General features: G+C 41.6%; 1 protein-coding gene across 4 annotated transcripts in view; it reads left to right on the top strand.

Moving 5' to 3' along the window:
- PIGG (phosphatidylinositol glycan anchor biosynthesis class G) overlaps positions 1-22,918 on the top strand; it is an 85,678-nt gene that overhangs the window by 49,877 nt on the left and 12,883 nt on the right. For 2 of the 4 annotated variants that reach the window (XM_048290774.1, XM_048290779.1), the window contains one exon: positions 6,609-6,772. The exons of 1 other annotated variant lie outside the window; for it this stretch is intronic. In XM_048290774.1, the coding sequence (XP_048146731.1) occupies positions 6,609-6,772 (164 nt within the window). Of the gene's footprint in view, positions 1-6,608; positions 6,773-7,648; positions 7,681-22,918 lie in introns of all 4 variants that reach the window. One more of the 4 variants, XM_048290775.1, reaches the window with a different exon arrangement.

Raw genomic sequence — 22,918 nt, 5'->3', positions numbered from 1 at the left:
TTCTATTTTCAGAATATCTTAGAAATGTTTCAGAAATAGAGAAGTCAATTCTACTAGTGAAAAAAGTGCTTTTAAGAGTTGACAGATGGAATTTTCTTTCACAATCCCTCCCCCCACTCCTTAGAGAACAAGTTTTTGATTCTCTTTTAAAATTATTGTAAGTACCTTCATATTAGATGCCTTTTTAGGATGGAGATTAAGAGTTTGACAAAAATACCTGTCTTTAGATGTTAGCTTGTTCTTTTATTCTCTGATGAAAAAACTGTTCTGAAGGTATGGAAAGAAACAAATCTAATCATACAAAGCTAGCACGGACCTCTTTTTTTTGCATTTCACAATTGAAAGCAGTTATCTGATATACAAAATATTAGCACAGAAAAGTAGAATGGCTGAGCTGATAATTCATAAATTACAGAGGCTACAGAGGTGCCTCAAAATCTAATTAATGCTCTCTCTTCAATTCATAAATTTCCCTCATTTTATTCTGAGAATAGCTTTTCCAGTCTGGGGTGGTGTTTCCAAGGGTTGAAGGAACTTCTTCCAGAAATGATGTGTAATTTCGTTCCTCTTTTATGTTGTTTTTCTCAGTATGTGGCATTCTGATCTGCATTATCTCGGAAAATCAAAAAGCTAACAATATACAAAACCGAATTCTTCATTATTGGTTTTTTAAAAATATATTTAAGTATCTCCTTCCCTTTCCTTTGAGTTCTGTCTGGGGTATGAACGACTTGTTGCAAAGGGAAAACTCAGTTTGTATAACTTAAAATCAGGATTGAAATGTTTCTTTGGTTTATTAGTAACACATAATTAACTGACAACTATATATTGATAATTAACTGTCAGTCACTGAACCATAGATGCAGGACCCATACCAGATAGAACTTTTTCACTACAGGTGAACTTTTACCAATGTGTACATGCACAAAAAAAACCCCTTTCCCCTGCACTGGGACACCCATCTCCCAAACACATGGAGGTAATCTCTCCCCTTGAGGTGTGTTTCAGTCTCTTCTCATGGCAGTGCAGATTTCCCTGTTTACTCACAGCTCCTGTGACAAGTGCAGGCACTCAAGCTTTAAGTCTTTATATATCTCAAGAGTACCATAGACAAGTGACTCAGGTGAAGCTATAGATGATTCTGCATGGTTGTGTACATTTTCCAGCTTTTCCTTAAGTGAGTGATGAATGGTGGAGCTCTGGATGTACCCATACTGGTTTAGTAACAGATATTAATTGTTTGAATAAGCCATTTAATCTTTTTCCTTTATGTTGTGGGAAAACCAGGAAGGTCTTTTCTTGATGACAGCTTCCAGATCCTCGCCTTACTTCTGTGCCTTCCAGTGAAGTGACACTGTGCTTACTGAGTAAAGTTCAGGTGTCCCAGGTTTAGCAACTACCTGTCCTGTCCATGACCATCAGTGCTGGGTGCTTACATTTTGACTGACTTAGGACAGGGTTGTGTTTCAGACAAAGCATGTATGATTTGTTCTGAGATACTGAATAAATATTAAGGAAGCACATCTGGGCTGTTTCTGCTGGAGCAGTCCATCAAATTCTCACCTTCATATTGACCTCTGTTCAGCTTGTCTTGGTAACAGATTGTCACTTGTTTACTTCCTCAGGAGCGAGCAATATCTATGCTAAAATTCTAGAGGAGAGATGTGAAGGAAGCACAACTGTATTATTAGGCATGATGTGTACTGGTGGCATAGATTTAATTGTCTTCCCTGACTTTGTTTCTTTAAGTTTTGTGGTCACTAGAGCTATCACTATTAAACTGCCTGGGTTCAGAGTGGTACTAGGGTTTTAATTTCCAGACAGGTGTAAAGCTCTAATGTAGCATTCAAAAAAATAGCAGGCTTATGGTTGAAATACAAAAATTGAAAACCAGTGAAATTTGTTGGTGATACAGATCACATTGGATGCTAAATTTAAACTGTGCTAGCTAAATGAGGCAAGAGAAGAGAAATATAAATGAAATGTGGAACACTTCCATCTGGAAATAGGAGAGAGGTTTGGAGAACTACTTTTTGCACATATCTAGGTGTGATTATGAAGAAAATGAGACTTGCCCATGTTGCTGAGCCTTTATTAAATCTTGGTAGACAATACGGTACATAATGATTAAACCAGTAACTCTGTCTTGCTGTGTGTGGCTTGTAAGTGATGGTCTTTTGAATAAGATAGTAAAAATAGCCTCGTTCAGGATAGCATATTTAATGAATGAGGCACTGTTCTTTCAAAAAAGTTTTGTAGGGTCCTTCAAGACTTTATGGAAGTAGATCTGTGAAAATCTTAAGTGTACAGAGTGAGCAAGGCTGATAGGAATGGATACTACTCTTCATTAGTCAGTTGCTGTAGCTGATGAACATGGGGAAAGAAATGAAGTGCCTGGGTGTGGAAGCTAATCTTTTGATTTTGAATGTAAGTATGAAAAAAAAAAAATTAAGGGTGGGTTGGAAACAAATGCCTTGATCTTACACTTGGTTTTGCATTCTACACTTCACTGTGCCAGAACCCTGAGTGCCTCTCCTGTCTCAGACTTTAGTTGGCAGACTTCAAGGTCATCTCCTTGACTGAGAGAGGAGCTGATGGGAGAAAAGCAGAGCGAGGGGCCTTGCCCTTCTTTCTGTTTGGTTCTGCTTTAATCCGATGCTTTACTGCCTGTGTTGTATCCCAGCTATGTAAGCAGGTATGTGTGTGCCTATCTTGTTGTTTCTTGATCCTGGCCTGGACCTGGACCTGGACCTGGTGGCTGGCCTTTCTGGCCTAGTCTTGGACTTGCCTTGTCACTACAGACTTGCAGTTCCTGGACTGTATCTAGCCCTGATCACTGTCTCTGGATCCAGCCCTGACCTGGACATGCCACTGAAGAATCCTGACTTAGTGCTCTCACCTGCCTTGTTCTCACACTCATTTCCCAGCTTACCTTCCTTGGCAGAACCAGCTGTCCCTTTCTGCTGACAATTTGAATCTAAAAGGCAAATTTATTAAACGGTTTTAACTTAAATGGGTAGACTGTGCATGATGTCATTTTTCCAGCATTTTAGCAAGATTTTTGTGAATAGTAAGCAGAGGAAAAGGTTGCTCACACAGGTTGTGCGGTCTTCATGCTTAGAGGTTTTTAGAGATTGTCTGGATAAAGTGCTGTGTTATTAATGTGGAAGCTGGGTAAACCCAATTTGTTTTCTAGTCTTGTTTTAGTAATTAAGGTCTTTGCTTTATTTATCACTTTGTGTAAATTGATGAAGAGAAGCAAAGTCTAAAATACTCCAGTATTGTCAAAAATAGATGAAATTAATACATTTAGTCAGAATGCTACTTATTTATCAGGATATTATTGCAAGCTTGAGAATCTCTTGATGAATTTTTCAATGAGCTTGAATAATTGATTGTCTTCTCCTAAGCCCTGAGTTGTCCGTGTCTCATAACTCAGCAGTCATTTCCCAAAAGTATGTTGTATCTTTATCATTACTATTTGTCCTTAAAATGCAGTGAGAATAGAAATAAATAACTTGGTGGTTCCTCTTTAATAAACCAGCTCTTAAAAAATTTATTTTGCAGTAAATATTGCTAAAAATATTTTCATTACCTTGCATGAAAACTCATAAATGAACAAAAATGCCATGTATTTATTTATTAGTCTTGTGGGGACTTGTTGCCATGCTTAGAGCAGTGTATCTGCAGAACGGGAGAAGGAAAATACAGTTCCAGTTTCTGGTGGTTTTTATCACTGGAGGAAACCAGAATAGATTTGTACATTTTTAGAATCATTTATATCTAATTCGTCTTGCCTTTAGGTAAAGAGATGGACTGAGTGACATTTTAAAGTGACGTTAACTTTTTCTTGTTATGATTTCAAAGCACTGTAGGATAATTTACATTGGAAAGGACTTCAGCAGGTTCACAGTTCAGTCCCATTTTCACAACAGCATCAGCTGTGAGGTCACAGGGTGTTGAAACCTCCAAGGTCTGTCCAGAGGCAGAGAACCTTTCTGGCCAACATTTTCTGAAATACTAGAGTGATATGTTAAAATAAAAGGAGGCACTCTGAATTGTCAGTTATTTATGCATTGTGTGGAGTATTAGAGTTTATAAGCTATGAAAATTTAGTGTAAATACACGGATTTGTCTTGGAGAAAGATACCTAATGTGAAGAAAAACTGCTTCTTACCACTTAGCAGGGCTCTTCCAGTATTGGTGGCAGTAGTATCCATCAGGCTTGGTAGATTCATGGTAGGAGTAAGATGTTTGGACACTTCTCAGTGTGACTGGAGTTGTAAGTTTGTGGATCCAAATGTGTGCATCCTTGTTCTACAGCTATGTCACTTTAAACAATGTCAAAGCCAGATGGAGTGAACCCTGTGGGGAAGCAACTCAGGGAGTTGGGAGAAGGGGGAAAGCACTGTTCCTTCCTCCAGGTTCCTTACTTTGTCCTGACGTGCTTCCAGAGAGGAGTACATCTTCTTGCCTGCACTTTTTCTGCAGGACCAGTGGCATGCACTGCAGTGCTATATTTATTCTTGCGTCTTCTCACATACAGTGTGATGGGGAGTTGCCTCAAGGTGCCAAAGATCAACCATGTGCATGTGCCCGTGGAGTAAACTGTAAAGACACCTTTCCGCTCTTCCTGACATGAGCAGGGAGGATCTCCTGATATCTCAGCTTTTCTACTCTGCACGCATCATGCAGAGGAGAAAGAGAGGAATGAAAAATAAATAGATATGATGGGCAAAAGGCCTGGTGCTGTGGACAGGGACTGGGGGAAAAGAGAGCAGGTTCCCTCCCTACCTGTCCCTGTCAAACTCTTGCTTGTTGAGAAGCAGCACCCTGCCCAGCACTCAATGCTACACTTAACTTTCTGTTCTTTCCCATGACCTCAGTTTGTTAAACCTGAGGAGTTGAACCTGAGGAGTAGCCTTATCTTACAGCTTTCTTTTCCAGTCCCATAGTATGGATTCTAGGGCGCAGATATGCTTTTATTTAGCTGCTTATCCTTAGTTGTGCTTTGCTTTGCTCCCCTGGCATTGCTGGACATTACATTAAGTGCTTAACAATATTTGGTTACACTGGTGCAGTGATTTACTACAGTGGTGCATGATGAAAGTCAAAGTGAGGAAGACTAATTGCCATAAGTCAAGATTCTTCTATTGTATGATATCTTTGTAAAATCCATGCCATATTGCCCTCTTACAGTTTCAGATTCGACTTAAATTCTGGGGATGCCTTCATGGTGGGATTCATGGGGACAGTAGCTGCCTGTAATGAGCTCTGAATGGTTCTGTCAACACAGATGGGTTTTTTTCTCTTGAGATTTTAGAGCTGTTTCAGGAACAGTTTTTTTGCTGGTGCCTAGTTAGCTGTGTAGCTGAAAAAGCTACCTATCTTTTGTGGTTCCCTGTGTGCTCTGGTCTTTGTGACAGAAGTGTGTATTTGATGATGGCACTTCCTTGCTAGGGTAACTTGCAGTTCAAGAGGACTGCTGCCACTAAGGTGAGCTGAGGTCAGGTTTGAAGAAAGTGGGGAGCCACCACACCTCATATGCTCTGCTGGGATTGAGTCTGAGGCAATTGGTGGTGACGGCCCTTACATTTGTGTTGTTCTGGAATTCTGTAGGTGGAAAAGGAGGGGTTTATGGCTGTTAGAATATCGGTGCTGCAGAAATTGATCAGTTTCTCACGGTACAGCAAGAATATCTGAGAGCTTTCTCACTAGTCTGAGGAAACCTGTCTGTTACCTGTTAATTTAAGAAATTTTATGCCTTCATAGGGTGTGTTTGCTACTTTAGATATTTGGGTAAAGTTAAATACTTTGGGATTTTCAGTGGAAGACACTTCCTTCAGTTTTACATTGTTCCTTGTTATTTAGTGGTCTTGGTCACTGGAAAAGAAAACTAGGTAAAACATACTGGACTTTGACAGCTCTTGATACTTTAATTGCTGTATGTTCCTTCTATTTTTCTCTTGGTAGGTTTAAATGCCTTTTATTTATGATTCAGGCTATCTAGACTGACTTCTGGTCTATTTCAATGCAACCTTATGTGGTATAGAGACTTGGGAAGGAGAAACCTCTCTAAATTTGCTTGTCTTAATCTGTGTACATGTGGGAACTTGTGCCGTGAGGCAGGCAGGTGGGCGATGTAGTGTTCCATTACAGCTCTAATTTAGAGTCCTGTTGTGTCTAAGGGCAAGAAATATTTATTTCCTGGTGTAATTTTAGGCAGCAGGCCTAAAATCTTGTATTTGAACATGGTGTGATGAAAAATGCATCCTTTTCATTAATGTGACTGAAGTGTAGCTGTTTATTTTTAATTCTTTTTTAAAATGTAACTTATTAAACAATGGACATGTTAGCTTGCAGACAAAATAAGGCAAGCAAAATAGCATGCTGTTTATGCCTTTGTTAATCTGTAAATCGTTACTAAAAGCACTGGTTTGGTAAGCTGTTTTATGGAAATTCAGATGTAAAGAATATCGGTCAGTGTACACTAAAGCAATTTAAAGAGTAAGTCATTAATGGGTGCAATAATTAATATTATATTCTAATGCATTCTAAATATATCTTTGGAGATATTTAGATATTTACTATTTTATCCCTATTTTCAGGGAAATTCAAATGGCATTGCTACGGTGGATGTTTCAGCAGGTTTTGTGGGACTAGACAGCTATGTGGAGATACCAGCTATCTTCCTCACAGCATTTGCAACATATGCGGGACCTTTGCTTTGGGCCATCCATCTGCTGTGCTACTTGAGTTCTGAAGTTAGCAGGTAATAATTTTTGAACTGAAGTAATACTTCTCTTATGTACTGCAGATATAAATACCATCCTTAAAATGTATACCTTTTCAAAGAAATTTTTGTTCACATAATCTTTTTCCCTGAAAGTTAGTTCTGTATTAAAAAAATGCATGTTCTTTTTTTCGGTATTTGTTTGTATCACCTAACTCTTCCAGTTTCATTTTATCTGCAGAAGTTTTGCTCTGGGAATTTACATGTATGTTTTACTAATTTTGTTTCTTAATGAGTTCTCAGTTTGCTGTGCTAAATTACTTAAAATTTTCTTATGCTTTTATGACAGCATGTTCTGCCTAAAAACATTTTTCTTGAAACCTTTTAAGTCAGAGACCTGAGAAGGACTTTTTAAAGTAATAGAATAGAATTCAAATTTAACTAACATGATGTTCTTTGAATGTCCCTCTTTGACAGAGTGACATGCAAGGTTTAATTAATAAAATGTACTAATATTATTGTATGTTACTGGTTATTGCAGTCATTTATAGCTAAAATATTTGTACTTCTGGGTGTCTTGTGTGGTGAATGAGTTAAAGTAAAATGAATTAATGCATTGGAATTTTAAGAAGACAGTTGTAAAATGCTAATGGAATTTAAGAGTATGCATATAAAATCCAATTTGACTCTCTAAAATTGCTTTTACCTCCTCATTCGGGGTATTTAAACTGAGTGATACAATATGTTAAAATAGAAGAGTTGTGAATTCCATATTGTATCGTATCAGTGCACAAATGCCAGAACTTGATGTATTTTCACAGAATTAACATTTGACAGTGACTAAATTCTTGCCATCTCAGAGTCTTTTCTCTATTATCTGTGGAATTTAAATCTACTTTTTTTTTTTTTTTTTAGTGATGAAAAGAATATTGCAGTAGGCTTGGCAGGTGGGATTTTAGACAGTATTTAGTTTATCACAACTTTTTGCTTTACACATTCTCATCCTCTCTAAACCTCTGACTTCTTTTTATCTACACAGTGTCATCTGGTCTCACCCTGTCAGTGACTTGTTTTCTGGCTTCTCTCTTCTCCTCTTGCTCGTTTGTTTTGGGCTATGCCTGCACTGTGTACTTGTGTTAGCTCGGTTGTGTTCATTAATGGTGTAAGGAGATGGGATCACCAGCTGCACAGACCAGTGGAGGTTTTTGAGCCAGGAGGCACCTGTTCTAACAGACTAATTCCTGCACAGTCACTGTGTCCACTTTCTGTATTAACAGGCTCATTTAACAGGTATTCACAGTGATTAACCTTTGTTTACTGATTTGCCTGTCTGCTACATGGCTCTCTAAAGATGTCTAGCGCTCTGCTTGGTTGCTGTGGATTTATGCAGCCTAGTGCTGGGCCATTGATCTACTCATGCACTCCTTAGTGTAAATTGAGATGCCCTGTAGAACTTTACCTCTTAGTCTGAGGCCAGTTACCCTGAAGTCATCTTTGGTCTTAAATAGATTGATACGGTCTAAGTACTTGTGTTTGAGTATAATACTTCTGAAAGCCAGACTTTACTCTGTTTTTTTGCTTCAGGAGGAGTAGATGTGGAGTACACTAGTTATTGATATCTTGATTTGTGTAATCTCAGAAAGCCCTTTCTTGAATTTTCCTTACTACCTGCTGACTTGACACCAAACTGAGTTTTAACTCTGTTTCTAATGCTTCCCAATTTAGCTTTAGTTACTGCTTTGCTCAGTCAATAAATTTTTCCAGTATCCAAACTCTTCAAGTTTTCTCCATTCTTTCTGCTCTATTTAAGAAAAGCGTGACCATGTACATACAAAAAGTGTTGCTACTTGTTTTCTGGTAAATATGTGACCCATGAATCTGGGTATTGCTTGCATTCTATGAATGTGCTGTTTTTCCCAATTCCTGTATACCTCTGCCATGATTTGTTTCAAATAGCACGGTGCCATTTAACTGTTTACATCAGTGTTTCTGCCGTGGTGGCTTTTTTTAGTGGTCCCCCTCTCTGTTCTTCATCATTACACTGTAGGTGCTTTGGAACTGACACTTTTTGCTTGAGCTTGGAGGCTTCTGAGCACTGTAGAGGACAATGCCTTGGTGGCATTGTATGGGGAAGGAGAAGAAAAAAAAAATGAGCTCCCGTAATTTAAAGAACTGCCGTTTTATTGTTGTTTAAAATCTAGACTGCATGAACACTAGTGATGAACACTACCATACAATGAAGAGAAAATTATAACATACAGCATGTTTTTGGAAAGCTCTTCTAACAAAATAATGAAAAAATTTCAGAGACAAAATCTTTGAGTATCTGTACTTGTTTAATAGTGCTTCAAATAATATGCCTCTACAGTAGTGCTGGTTGTTGTTCTGATGTTTTCCTGGTTGAATTTTTGCAGATTAAACCTCAGCTAGTAGTGTTGCCAGGTACAGTGCTGGCTTAACCTGCTCTCAAGTGGGTAGCTATGGCCTGTAACACCCACATCACTTATGTAAGTAGATTCCATCAAGCAGCTTGTGTCTGTAGCCATTTTAAGGTTCATTTGGGTCAAGTGGTTAGGCTGTTTCCTCAACAAAACTACGTAAATATGGACTGGAATCTCTAGCTGCTGGGACTTGCTTAAATTGGTATGTTAATCTGCTCAGAACTCTGTATGCTTTTTATTTTACTCTTGTGCTTTGCCATTGCTGTCCAAATAATTGTCTTATTACTTGGTTGTTACTTCTTGGAACCTAAGCTGAAACTGCAGAAGGCGGGGGGTCTGCTGCTTCATGTGTTTTGTTAAATATATGGGAGACTGAACTTTAAAAAAAAATGTGCTAGATGCTTTAGGATGTTCTTTATAAAAGCTTCTTATTAACTGTTTCATAGCAATGTGCCTTGGTCAGTGGAATTCAAACCCCTACTTTTTACTGTGGTCCTGAGAGCAAGATGAAGATGTGCCCAGAGCCACTCAGCAGTGTCACTCTTAGCAAAAAGCCTTGCATTCTGCAGCCTGTTTTAGAGCTGTTGCATCTGAGGAGGTTGGCCTGGATAGGAAGGCCTGGCTTCAGGGCTGTCTTTGTTAATTTCAGCCACTTGCAGAGCCCATGTAATTTACAGCTGCTTCAGTTGGGTTGGCTTACCAGAGCTTCTTGCTGAAATTCTTTAAAGCCACGTTGTATTGGGCATCACTGCCTAGGGGCAAGTATGCACTCATACCATTCCCCCTTTTGGCACTTTGCATTTATGCAGCCGCAGAATACTTGAGTCTGGAGTCCAACCCTCCTGTCCAAAGGAGGGTCAGCCAGAGCAAGCAGAGATACTCCAGGGTCTTCTTGAGCAACTTGTTCCAGCATATAGCAACACTTGGAGTTAACAGTTGTTCACTGGTGTTTAAGGGGAATGTGTTGTATATCATTCATCCTTTCACTGAGCACCAGTGAGAAGAGTCTGAGTACATCTTCTTTACTTCCGCCCATGAGACGTTTGTGAACATTGGTGAGAACCCTGCCAAACTTTCTCTGCTCAAATTAAACAATCCTGGCTTTCTCAGCCTCTCACTTTGTCAGATGCTCCAGTCCCTGAGACATCTTTGTGAGCTTTTGGATTTGCTCCAGGACACCCATGTCTGTCTCGTACTGGGGACCCCAAAACTGGATCCAGAACCCCGTATGTGATCTCACAACTGCTCAACAGAGAGGAAAGATCACCTCCTTCAACCTGCTGGCTCTGCCTTTTGCACTACAGCCCTAGGTTGGTTCATGGGAACATTGCTTGCTCGTGCTCAATTTGTTGTCCAGCAGGAGTGACGTATGTCCTTCTCTACTTACCTGCTTTCCAGATGGTCAACCCCAAGCCTGTTCTGGTGCAGGATTTGGTGTCTCCCTTTGTTAAACTTACTGAGTTTCTTGTTGGTCCATTTCTCCAGCCTGTCAAGATGCCCCTGAGCAGCAGCAGACCCATCTGCAGACCCAGTTCCTGCGCAAACTGCTCCTCCCAGTTCTGCATTGTGAGCAGACTTGCTGAGGGCGCACTGCCCCATTGCCTAGTTTATTAGTGAAGACATTAAGCAGTACTGGCCTCTGTGTGACATCCTGTGGTTGATCACCGGTGACTGGCCTTCAGATGGAATTTCTGCAGCATCTAAATAGTTTTTCAGTTCACCTGAATGTCCACTTTTCCTAGCCTGGATTGCATCCGTTTGCCTGTGATGGGATGAGAGACATTAAGAGCCTACTTGTGAGATGAAAGTGCATTAGGTACACGTAGCCCGTATGTATTTTGCCGGTATGGTAAGGTGGAATAGAACGTAAGGAGGTTTTTGGATAATACATTTGCTGTGGAAATGTAGTTTGGAAGTCCTTAAATAATTTGCTTTCATCTGAACAAATTTGTGAAACTATAAGATATTCTCCTCATATGGAAAGGTAAATGTGTTTCTAAAATAATTAAGTGGCATGTGATAGACACTAACATGGATATTACTGCCACTTTTAATCCTTCAGGCTCTCCTGAGAAACTTGGCAGCATAAATGTGAAGGGATTTTCACAGACAGAAATAGAAAGAACTCTTTGGGTTCAGTCTCCATGGAAACTTGCAATAACTCTTGAAACTATTTTTGAGATGGGGAGTACTGATTAAACTGATGCCTGAACTTAACCAAGTGTTCTGTGTGTGACTTGCATAAATTCCCGTGAGCACCTGGTTCATGTAGAAGGTAGTTTTTACAGTGACCACTCTATTGCTCTGGTCTGAAGTAGAATTTTGGATTTTTGGGTCCTTATGACTGGAAAAGGGCCATGTTGTTGGATAATTTGACCTATATTATATGACCTCACTGTGCGTACACTCCAGATGGATTCAGTTTCCAAGCTCCTACCCAAACAAAATTGTCATGTGGGTGATGTTCACAGTGTTGTGTAATTACCACTCTTCAGTTAGGCATCGTGATAGTTTTCAGGTTACCAGCACATTAAAATCTGTGTTTTAGTTGGTTTCGTTAGTTAGGTGTCAGGGTGAACTGGTGGGCGTTTCCTAGCACTAGAAGGCTGTGTGCCTGTTCGTTTTTCTTCTTCAGTTATCAAATGTTGTAACAGTGTTTTCACATTAGCAAGTGGCTTTCAGATACCGAAAATGAATGCACGCCCAACAGGAGGGTGTTAATAGTTGCATAACTTTATTGTTATGCCTTGACTTTGTTAATGTAGAACTCCAGCACAGCAAACTTAAATTTTGCTGTGAATTCTTTTATAATGCTAATCTAAACAGAATTAGGAAGGTGTGCTAGCTAAAGGAATTTCAGCAGTTAACGTCAGCTTTTGCCATCTTCAGCCTGATGTGTTTGATTGATCGAGTCCCCCATTCACTACCCATGTTAGTGCATTAATAATTGTTCTTTCTGATGTAAGCTGGACATGCAGTGAGTGTTTCAATATACCTTTCTTTTTGAGTCCTAGGTAGAAAGTGCAGCCTTCCTTAAATACAAAGGAACAATCCAAACATTTTCCACTGAACCCTTCAGTATTTTATACAAGTAGATTTTAATTCTTCTATTTAACTCCATTCTGTCTTACTTTGGTTAACTAAAGCTGAAAAAAATGTTTGCATCTAAGAGTGTATGCTGCTGCATTCTCTAGAATTGTAATCCTTGTTATCTGTTGTACTGCCAGCAGTCTCATTCTCTAAATAAATTTTAAAAAAAGATACAGAGGTCATCTACTTGTTTGTTGATATGCATGGAAATTTGGAAGTGATTGGCTAAAACTGGGCTGGGGTTTTATTGCCACCAGCTGGAAGAGTATTCTACTCACTTAGATTTTTCCTGAGATGCTGTCATTGTATAAATGGCTAAAGATTTCTCTTGGACTTTGTTACTGCTCTATGATGGATACCTGTTCATTCATTCCTTTTTCATGTTGTCAAGACCCTGACTTTTCCTATGAGACTTCCTCCAGGCAGCCATGACTCTCAGTATTGGAAAGTATTTTCTAATTGGAAAGTGATCCAGCAAAATAGGGTTGCCTCTGTTATAAATAAATAACAAATTGCTTCAAAGCCTTTTGCAACATAAATGTCATCGTTTTGCTCCATGGACCAATTTTAGGCACTGAAGCACTTTCTGTGTAAATATTAAGGAATGTTGTGTGTGCACAGAATTTATAAAAACACAGATTTGGGGTAGGTTAGGTTATTTTTGTTTTCTGTAGATGAAAGTAAGCATCCAAATAGATTTGGAACTTAAAAAATAATGATCTAATTTTCAGTAGAGTTAGCATATCCAGCATGAGGTTTGCTTTCCAGTAGTGACTGATGACCCTAATTGAGAACTTGTCCTCCAGCGTGCTAGCTACTGCCCAAGTTGTTGTAGAGTTATCCACTTGGCTTTTAAATGCTCTTACTGGTGCTATTTATTGCCATTGCTATGAGATTTATTCTCATTGGCAGAACTGCAATCTGAGGTAGAGACCACTTCGAGTAACATCAAAAAAGCTGTACTTTATAATTTAAGTAGTCTAACACTTATTCTTTGTGGATAATACTGATTTGAAAGGGTTCTGAAAATCTTTTTGATTTCTGCCCAAGCTCTGATTTGAGGTTGTCATGGTTACATTGTCTTCTTCCTCTTGTTCTTCTGGTTTTCATGTGACTTATGCTCAAGAGCACATAGCTGAGTTGTCAGTTCTCATTGCACCTGTAGAGCTGCAACTACCTAGAGTGCAGGTATGCAGTACCACTTTGCTCTGCAAAAGGATAGTATTTGTCCTTTATTTTCGTTTGGAACCTCTGTGTTGTGAGACAGTGTTTTTCTGCCATCCTGTATGGTTAGATTTCCAAATGTTGCTTACAAAGAGCAACATTTTAAAGAGTTCATAAAATGTTAATACATGCAGAGCGTACTGAATACATTAAGACAATCAGTATTAACAATGTTGGACATGGGTAACATAGAGGAAATTTTGTGTTCCAATGGTAAGCATACAGATTATCCTCAAAGAATAATGACAGTCCAGTCAGAAACTGTTAGCAGTACTCTAAAAAGACTTGAAAAGCTGAAAAGATAATAATGAAACATTGGTTAAGTTTTTTGTCTGTAAATAAACTTATGGCAGTCCTTCCTATTGTTACTGAACTATGGCTACTGAAACTTAACAAAGGAAAGCTAACTTTCATCAAAATTGCAGGATAATAGGTGGTAATGCAGCGTTTTATTTTCAAAAACCACATCATTCCACAATAAACAGAATTTTAGTAAATTATTATGAAAGGGCTTAGGTTTTTCTACACTGCCATGTAAGAAAATGTTGATTAGTCAGCCTAGCTGATAGTAGATGAAGGACTGTGAAGCTTGGTGCTGCTGTAAAATGAAGTTTCATTTTCCTGTGTGCTTTCCCACTGTCTCTGACTCACTGTTCTTCATTATCTCTTGCTTGCTATCTCTCCTCTCATTCCTCTCTATCCCTTTCTTTACCTTGATTTCCTATCCCTCTCTTGTTATCCTCTTGCCACCACCACACCATCCCTTTCCAAACTTCCCTTCTCTCTTGGACACACTTTGTACCTGTTTCTCTTTGTCTCACTTGCATGTGCATCACCTCTCTCCCTCTCACACTTGCATCAAGACAAGAGTGTTCCATGTAGACTGAGAGACCAAGGTGGAAGGCACAGAATTACAAGAGTAAATATTTAGTTATGCATATGAGGTGCCCCAGTCAAACTGAGGCACCTGGATGTGGTTTAACACCTTTGTTCATGCTCCTTTCTCACTGTCCCAGTCTCTCTCTCTCTCTCTCTCAGTCTAGTGCTACACCTGTCTTGTGTCCACCCCCCTCAATTGTTACTCCCTCTTGCTTTCCTACTGTGTCAGATGCTTGCCCTTCTTGTGCACTTTGCCTGTCTCTCCTGGCTGTGCTTTCATCACCCCTCATGGTTGGGTTTCCCACCTTTTTAATGTGCAGACTTTTCCCACTTGCCACATGCGTGTGCTTCTTGTCTCTTGTGCATGAACTTCCGGTCCTTGCCATGCTTACCTCTCTCTTATGGGCTTCCCCACTCTTGTGTTCTCCTCCTCTGTGCACTCCTGTCACTCTCATGCTTCTGACCCCTTGCAAGCATGCTTCTCCCCGTCTTGTGCATCTGCACGAGCTTTCCTCCCCGTGCTCTTCCTCACTCACACTTCATGGCTCCCTGACTCTCCATCATGGCTTTTCTCCCTTTCTCATGGTCACTTTCTCCACCTCCCATATATGCTTCTCACATATATGTTCTTCCTGCTTTATGTGCTTTTTCTACCTTCTCTCACATACCTTTCTCCCTCTCTCTCATCTGCTTCCCTCACCTTTATGCTCTTCCCCTGGCTGGCCCAGTTCTCTTCTCTTTTGTGTGTTCTCGTCTTGCAGCTCTCCCCTTATGTGCTTCCCTGTCTCGTGCATGCAACTCTCCTTGCTCATGCGCTTTCTCCCTTTTGCAGGCATGCAAATGCTCTCTCCCTCTCTCATTTCAATGTGCTTTGTTTTTCTCTTGCTTTCTTGTACATGTTTGGTCTCTTGTGTCTTTGTCTTGTGCATCCTTCTGTCTCTTGTTTTTCCTTTTTGTGTCTTCCTTTCCCTTCTGTGGCTTTTCTCCTTTCTTGCATGCTTTGCCATGTTTCACAGATTTTCCAGCTCTCACATGCACTCAAATACTTTCAAATGCAAATTGCTTGCACTCTCCCTCTCTGTCCAATGGTAAATATTTTACTTGGGTCCTCCTCTCCCACCCTTCTTCTTTTACATGCCTTTTCTTCCTGTAGCACTTCCCTCCCTCATTCCCTTTGCCTCTTTGTCTTCTACCTTCTCCTCTATATGCTTTCCAGTCTCTTGACAGACATACTTTCTTGCATGCACTCCGCCTCTTCTGAGCTTGCGCTTGTGCTTTCTCCTCCCCACTTGTTCTCTGTCCTTTCTATCTCTATAGTTCTTCTAAATCTGTAGAGCTTCCCCCAGCCATACGCTGCTTTCGGCTTGCGTTGAACCTGCTTTTCCTCCCTCTTAGATTTGCATTTATTCTCTCTTGGGGATTTCCTATTTGTCTTTCATCTTTCTTGAGTCCTTTCCAAAACAGAGTGGCTTCCTCTTCTCTGTTATTCCTTTCCCACATCTCTTCCCCCTCTCACTGTGAGGCTTCTTCTCTCTCTCTGCACGCATATTTCCCTCTCTCTGATAGGCTTTGCCTTTTTCTCATGTGCTTTGCTTTGCCTGTTCCTCATCTGTATCTTCAGTGATCTATACAAGGGGATCAAGTCACCTTTAGTCAATTTGGAGATGACACCAAGTTGGGCAGGAGTGTTGATCTGCTGGAGGGCAGGAAGGCTGTGCAGAAGGATCTGGACAGGCTGGATTGATGGGCCAAGGCCAGTGGTATGAGACTCAATAAGGCCAAGTGCTGGGTCCTGCCCTTTGGTCACAACAGCCCCATGCAGTGCTATAGGCTGGGGGCAGAGTGGCTGGAAAGCTGCCCGATGGAAAAGGACCTGGGGGTGCCGGTTGGCAGCAGCTGAACATGAACCATTGAGTGCTCAGGTGGCCAAGAAGGCCAATGGCATCCTGACCTGTATCAGCACTAGAGTGGCCAGCAGGACCAGGGCAGGGATTGTCCCAGTGTACTTGACACTGGTGAGACTGCACTGTGAGTTCTATGTCCAGGTCTGAGCCCTGCACTACAGGAAGGACATAGAGGTGCTGGAGCATGTCCTGAGAAGGGCAAGGGAGCTGGTGAAGGGTCTGGAGCACAAGTCCTATGAGGAGCAGCTGAGAGAATGGGATTATTTAGCCCAAAGGAAAGGAGGCTCTCTACAATTACCAGAAAGGAAGTTGTAACAAGGTGGGTGTCAGTCTCTACTCCCAAGTAGCAAGTCATAGGACAAAAGGAAGTGGCCTCAAGTTGTGCCAGGGGAAGTTTGGATTGGATATTAAGAAAAAGTTTCTTCACTGAAATGATTGTCAAGGATTGGAACAAGCTGCCCAGGGAAGTAGCTGAGTCACCACCCCTAGAGGTATTTAGATGTGCAGATGTGGCACTTTGGGACATGGTTTAGGGGTGGACTTGACAGTTCATTGTTGTACTCAAAGATCCTAAGAGTCTTTTCCGACCTAAGAGATTTTATATGCTTTTTGCTTAAATGTTCCCTCTCATGCTTTCCCTGCTATCCAGTGCTTGCTTTCTCCTGCATGTTTTGCCTCTCCTGCCTTTCACCTGTGTATTGTGCTGGGCCTCTCTCACGTGCCTTTTTTTTCTTCTAATTCCAAACTTCCCTTTCTCATTCTGTCACTTTGTCCTTGTGCTTTGACCTTTGCGTCTTGTGTGTACTTCTCTCCACTTGTATTGTTCTTCTTGCACGCATTTTCCCTCCTTTTTACATTTCTCCCCTTACATACATTTCATTCCCTTCTGCGTGTTGTCATCCTTATGTGCACGTTGCTTCTCTCTCACGCACTTTGTCTTCCATGTGGGCTTTACCTGTCACATGCTCTGCTGTTCCCTCATTTGAGCTTTCTTGTGTCATGCACTTTGCCGTTCTCTTTTTTTTTCTCTCTTTCTCTCTGCTTCTCTCTCCTCAGTGTTTTGTGCTCTTGCTTACCTCTTGTGCATGTGAGTTTTGTCTCTTGTGTGCGTGCTTTGCCATTCTGTCTCCCTCATATGCATTTTGCAGCTCTGTCCTCTGTGCTTTGCAGTCAATGTGTTGATTTAGGCACTTTCCACTCCTAGTCTCTCTTGCTATAGTGTCTAACATTCTTCTCTCTCATGCATTTTCATCTTCCAGTTTTTCCCTATTTGCACTTTGTCTCTCTCACTACAGCTTTCTGTCTCTCACTATCCCCCTTGTCTCACTTGCTGTCCCACTCTCTGCCTCACTGTACTTCTGCCTTCTGCTCGCTGTCCCTCCCTCTCAATCACACCTCCCAACCATTCCTCTCCTTCCTGAACTTTCCATCTCTCTCTGCATCTCTTTTTGCCTCCCTCTTCCCCATTAATCTATCTCTCTCTGGCCTCTTTCCTTCTCTTCCTTCATTTCTTCTGCTCTGTCTTATCTTTCCCTCTCCCTGAGATGGGCTTTTCCTCTCTCATTTGTGTCCCTGCTCCACAGCTTTTCTTGTCTTCCAGACGTGTTTTGCCTCTCACTCACTTTGCTTCTCGCATGATGTATTTTCCTGTGCTTGCCTTTTTACATTCTCCCTTGCTTTGCCTCTTTCACTTTCTCCGTTCCTCATGTGCTTTCTCACGTCTTTGACACATTCTCGCATGCACTTTCCCTCTCTTTCATGCTTTCATTCCCTTGTGCTTTCCCTACACTGCTTGCTATTTCTTGCTCTCAGCATCCCACTGTCTTCTGGTCTCTATCCATCTGTCTCTTGGGCTTTCCCTTTGTCTTAGATGAGTTTTTTCTCCCTCCCCTCCTCACAAATGACCTCCCAGTCTCACTCTTATTTTTCTTCTCTTTGTGTAGCTTTTGCCTTTGTCTCTCTTGTCTTAGGCTTTCTCTGGACACCTCTCTGCCCTTCCGCTTGTCTCTCTCCCTCCCTGTTTTCTCTCTTAGCAGTGTGCTTTTTTCGGTCAGTTCCCTCTGACCTCTCAACCTTTGCCTCCCTCTTGGCCATGTCACCCCTTTCTCACAGAAACTCTGTCTCCTTCTTGTAGGTGTGCTTTCTCTCCCATTCTGATCAGCCTTCTCTTTCACAGACCCCTCCCCTCTCCTACAACTTTAAACACACCTGCTTTCTCTCACATATGTTGCCTTTCACACACATGTTGTTTTTCTCTTGGTTTCCTTTTCTCTTATATTCTTGTGAACATTCATGCTCTTGTATGTTTCTTCTCTATTTTTTCTGTGTTCCTCACTTTTCTTCCCTGTTGTCATCCCATGGACTTCTCTTTCTTTTTCTCTCACTTTACCTATGTATTTTTCTCTCTTCTGTCTCCAAATTCCCCTTCTTTCTGAGATGTGCTTTCCTTCTCTTGAATAGGTTTTTCCTCTTTCTCTAATGTGTTCCTGCTTTGGCTGTTTTCCTCTTTTACTTGCACTTTCATACTTGTGCTTTCTTGTTCTTGTGCTATTCCTTACTATCTGTTGCTGTCCCTCTCTCATGTTTCCCTTTTTTCTCTCTTTCCCTTTCATCTTCTCATTCCCTTTCCCCATCCCTTGGCCTTCCTACCCACTTTGTTTTGCCTGGTTTTCTGTCTTCAACTGCCTTGTTCCCCCGCCTCCTTGTACCTCTCTCTCAAACTGTCTTTGCCTGTGACTCACGTGCTATTCCATCACTGAGAATTTTCTGCTTTCTTGTGCATGCTCTCACACTCATGCTTGTGGCTTCTTATTTGTCCTCTGTTCACTATTTCATTCTCAATTGCTCACTTCCTCCCTCTCTTGTTTACTCTCTCCTGAGCCTTCCATTTGTCTCAGACACATTTTCCCTCTCTTTTGGATGTGCTTTGCCATTCTATTGGACATACTTTCCCACTCTCTGGCAAGCTTTCCCTCCTGCTTTTGCTTTTCTTCTCTGTCCTGCTTTCCTCATCTCCCTGAGGCACTCACACTCACCAGCACTCCCTCTAGCATGCTTATTTTCTCATGGTTTCTCACTTTCTCCCTGTCTTGCATATTTTCTCTCCTCTCTTCCATGCACGCATTCCAGCTAGCTCACCTTTACTTGTGCTTCTGCTCCCTTTCATGTTTTCCCCTCCTGTTGTACCTCTCCGTGACACACATTCCCTTTCTCATAGATGGCTCACTTCTCTCTCATGTTACCTGCCTCTCTGAATGTTGCATCATCGTGGTGTGTGTTTTTGTATCTCCATGCACTTTCCTTCTCTTGACCCCCTTCCCTTCGCTTGTCTTCTCCCTTGGACACACTCTTCCCCCCATTTTGTCTTTCCTGTTTTTTGCATTTTTCTTCCTTGTTCTGCTTCACTTTCCCTCTCCCTCTTTTGCTCTGCTGCTCAGTCTTAAGTTTTTCTCATCCCTTGCATACTTTTCCATCTCTGAAACGTCCTTTATTGTCCTCATTTATACTTTTAGTCTCCCTTTCTCATGTCTTGCCCTCTCTTTGGTCCATTATCATGCATGCCCCGCACTATCCGTGTGTCTCTTGGCTGCATTGTCACTTTCTTGCACATACTTTTAACACTCTCTTACGCTTTCCTTTTGTGTCTCATGTGCTTTGATTCTGTTGTATGTTTCTTTTTCTCGTTTCCTTCTCACTCTTTTGCTTTGTCTTTCTCTGCCTTGCATGCCCAGTCTCACTTTCCTCATGTTGCATGCTTTCTCCCTGTTCCACAATTTTCCTATCTCCTGCTTTCAGTTTTCCTTTTGCTTATGCTTCCTGTACTTGGTGATTTTCCTTTGTGCTTCCCTTTCTTGCATGAGTCCTTGCTAACCCTTATATATAACCGTTATATCCATATATCTGTTTTGCTTCCTCCCTTCACCCACTCTCTTCCTTTCTCCCCCACACTCTTCTCTCTCTCCCAGCTTGATTTATTTTCCTTTTATTTTTATTTTTTCTTACTACCCCCCTCATTTGCTCTCTCTGTGTCTCTGGCTTACCTTTCAACTGTATAATCTTTCCCCTGGCTTATTTTTGCTCCCTTTCCCATACTTTCCCAAAGTTGTCTGCTTTCTTCTCTCTTAGCTTACCCTCTTTCAGGTGCTTTTTTTCTGTCATATGCACTTTGCATCTCTTTGTAGTTTCCCAGCCTTGCATGTGCTTCTTCTTTCTCTTGCCCTTGCTTATTCCTCTCTCTTCCTCTCCCTAACATGCTTTCTATTGCACAATCCCTTTCTCTCCTGCTAGTACCTTGCCTCTCTCATATTTTGCCTCTTGTGCTTCCCCACCTTCTTTCATGCTATCCCCCTCTCCCACAATCCTTCTTTCTCAACCCCCTTCTTTCTCTCACTTTCCCCCTTTCAATCTCTTGTTTCTTTTTCCTCCCCTCCCTTCCCCCTCACTCTATCCCTCCTTTCATATTCCCACTCTGTGTCTCTCTTTACCCTTTACTCCATCTCAGGCATTTTCCCTTTTGCATTCACTCTCTCACATGGTCTTCCTTCTTTACTTTCTTTGCCTCTCTCACACTGCTTCTGACATGTCCTTTGTCCCCTCTCTCACATGCTTTGCTTTTCTTGAGTGCTGTTACTTTCTTCTGCACTTCCTTCTTCCCACTCTTACTTCTCTCTGTCATTCTTTCCTCCCCTTTGGGTGCTTTTCTACCTCAGACACATTTTTCTACTTTGATGAGTGCGCTTTTCCTCTTGCTCATGCTTACAGTCTCTTGCTCATACTTCCCCTACTCCTGTTGCTTGCCATCTCTTCCCATTGCTTGCTAGCCTTACTTCTCTCTAAGTATCCTTGTCTTTTCTCCTTGTTATCCCTTTCTTTTCATCTCTATCATTTGCTCATTAGCCTCAGGTATGCTTTTCCTCTTCGATGTGCTTGTTTTCCCCTTTCCTCACAGATTTCTCTCTCAAGCATTCCCCCTGTCTTGGTCACCCCATCTGACATGATTCATCTCTTGTATGCACTTTGCCTGCTGTGCTCCTGCCTTGCCTCATTCAGATGCTTCCCTGCTCTTTTGGGTTTGCTTCGCCTCTCTCTCATGCAGTTGCATTCTCTGGCATACTTGCCCTCTCTCTGATGTGATTTCCTGCTTGCTCCTGCATTCCTGATGTGATTTCCCTCTCGCCTGTGCTTTCAGTCTCTTACATGTGCTTTTCTTCTTTCTCTCCTGCTTTGCATCTGTTGCCACGCTCTCTCTGGTTCCTTTTCCCCCCCCAGTGCTCACCAGCACTCCTCCTTTCCCTCCACCTGTCTTCTCTCCTTTCATTGTCCTACATATATTCCCTTTCTAACTGGCACACTTCACATGTCTCCATCATCCCATCTGCATGTCTCTCTCATGAATCTCACCTCTCTGTCTTCTTTCTCAGAGGCCTTACCTCACTCTTTCTAGTGTTTTCCCTCTCACTTTCACTTTGCCTCTCTCATTTGGCATTTTTCTTTTGCCTTTGCTGTCCTGTATATTTACTCTTTCTCAGGTGCTTCCTTGTCTCAGTGTCTGTTGTTCTAATCTCTTCATCTCGCATCCCCCTCTCTCATGTACTTCATCCCTCTTTCACACACTTCTCTCTTTTGATTTCATTTTCCTCTTGCTTCCACTTTTACCTGTTCTTTTCCTTCCTTCACCTCCTGGTATTCCTGTTTGCTTTGCCTTTCTTGTACTTTGCCTCTTTCCCTCTTCTGCACTTCTTTTTCCTCACAGTTTCCCTTTCACAGGCTTCCCACACCCTTTTCTTCTCTCTGTTGTGCCCTTTACCCTTGTGTGGTGGACCTTGTGCCTGTCTGTCTCTCTCACATGCATCCTCCTCACTCTCGTGTGTTTCCCCTCTCACATGAATTCTGCCTGTCATGCCTACAGTATCTCCAATGCATGCTTTTCCTTGCTTGCTGTTCTTATTCTCTGGCACTCCCCTCGCTCACGTGTATTACTGTTCTTCATTTCTATGTCTTCCTCTCTCTCTTGGATGCTTTCTATCTCACAAAATTACCCTTCGTGTTTGCACTTCCAATGCCACTTGTGGTGTCTTGTCTAGTGTCATTGTTCCCTCTCTCTTGCTGTCACTATCCCTCTATCTTGCTCCTTCTCTTTTTCTCTAGCTTTCTCTCTCTCGTCATTCCCTCTTTCTTATTGTCCTCAGTTCCCCCTTACCTCTCTCTTTCTTCAACTCCCACCCTCTCTGTCACTTGCCTCGTCTTTCTTACACACCTTCCCAGCAGCACACGATTTGCTTCCCTTTCACCTGCCATGCCTCTCTCTGTCATGTGCTTCCACTGAACTTACCGTGGTTAACTGATGTCATGTTCTCCTCACCTCGCACTTTCTCACACCCTTTTCCCATCTTCATACTCCCTCTCTCATGCACATCTTCCTTCCTGTTGTCATTCAGTTTTATTGTCTGGCATGTGTTTTTTTTGTCTTGGGCATGCACTTCGTGCTCGCTCTCTAATACGTCGCTTCCCTTGCATGCTTTTTCTTTCCCCTGTGCTTTACTGTTTCCTTTTTTATCTCATGTCAAATCACTCTCTCTCACTAGCCTTCTCTCTCATGCTTTCCCACCTTTCTCACATTTTTTCTCTTTCTTGGATTTCCTTCTTCT

Source organism: Corvus hawaiiensis, chromosome Z (genome assembly GCF_020740725.1).
Source record: "Corvus hawaiiensis isolate bCorHaw1 chromosome Z, bCorHaw1.pri.cur, whole genome shotgun sequence".
Classification (NCBI taxonomy): domain Eukaryota; kingdom Metazoa; phylum Chordata; class Aves; order Passeriformes; family Corvidae; genus Corvus; species Corvus hawaiiensis.
Note: the sequence above shows the minus strand (reverse complement) of the source record. Positions and strands in the feature narration are given on the sequence as shown.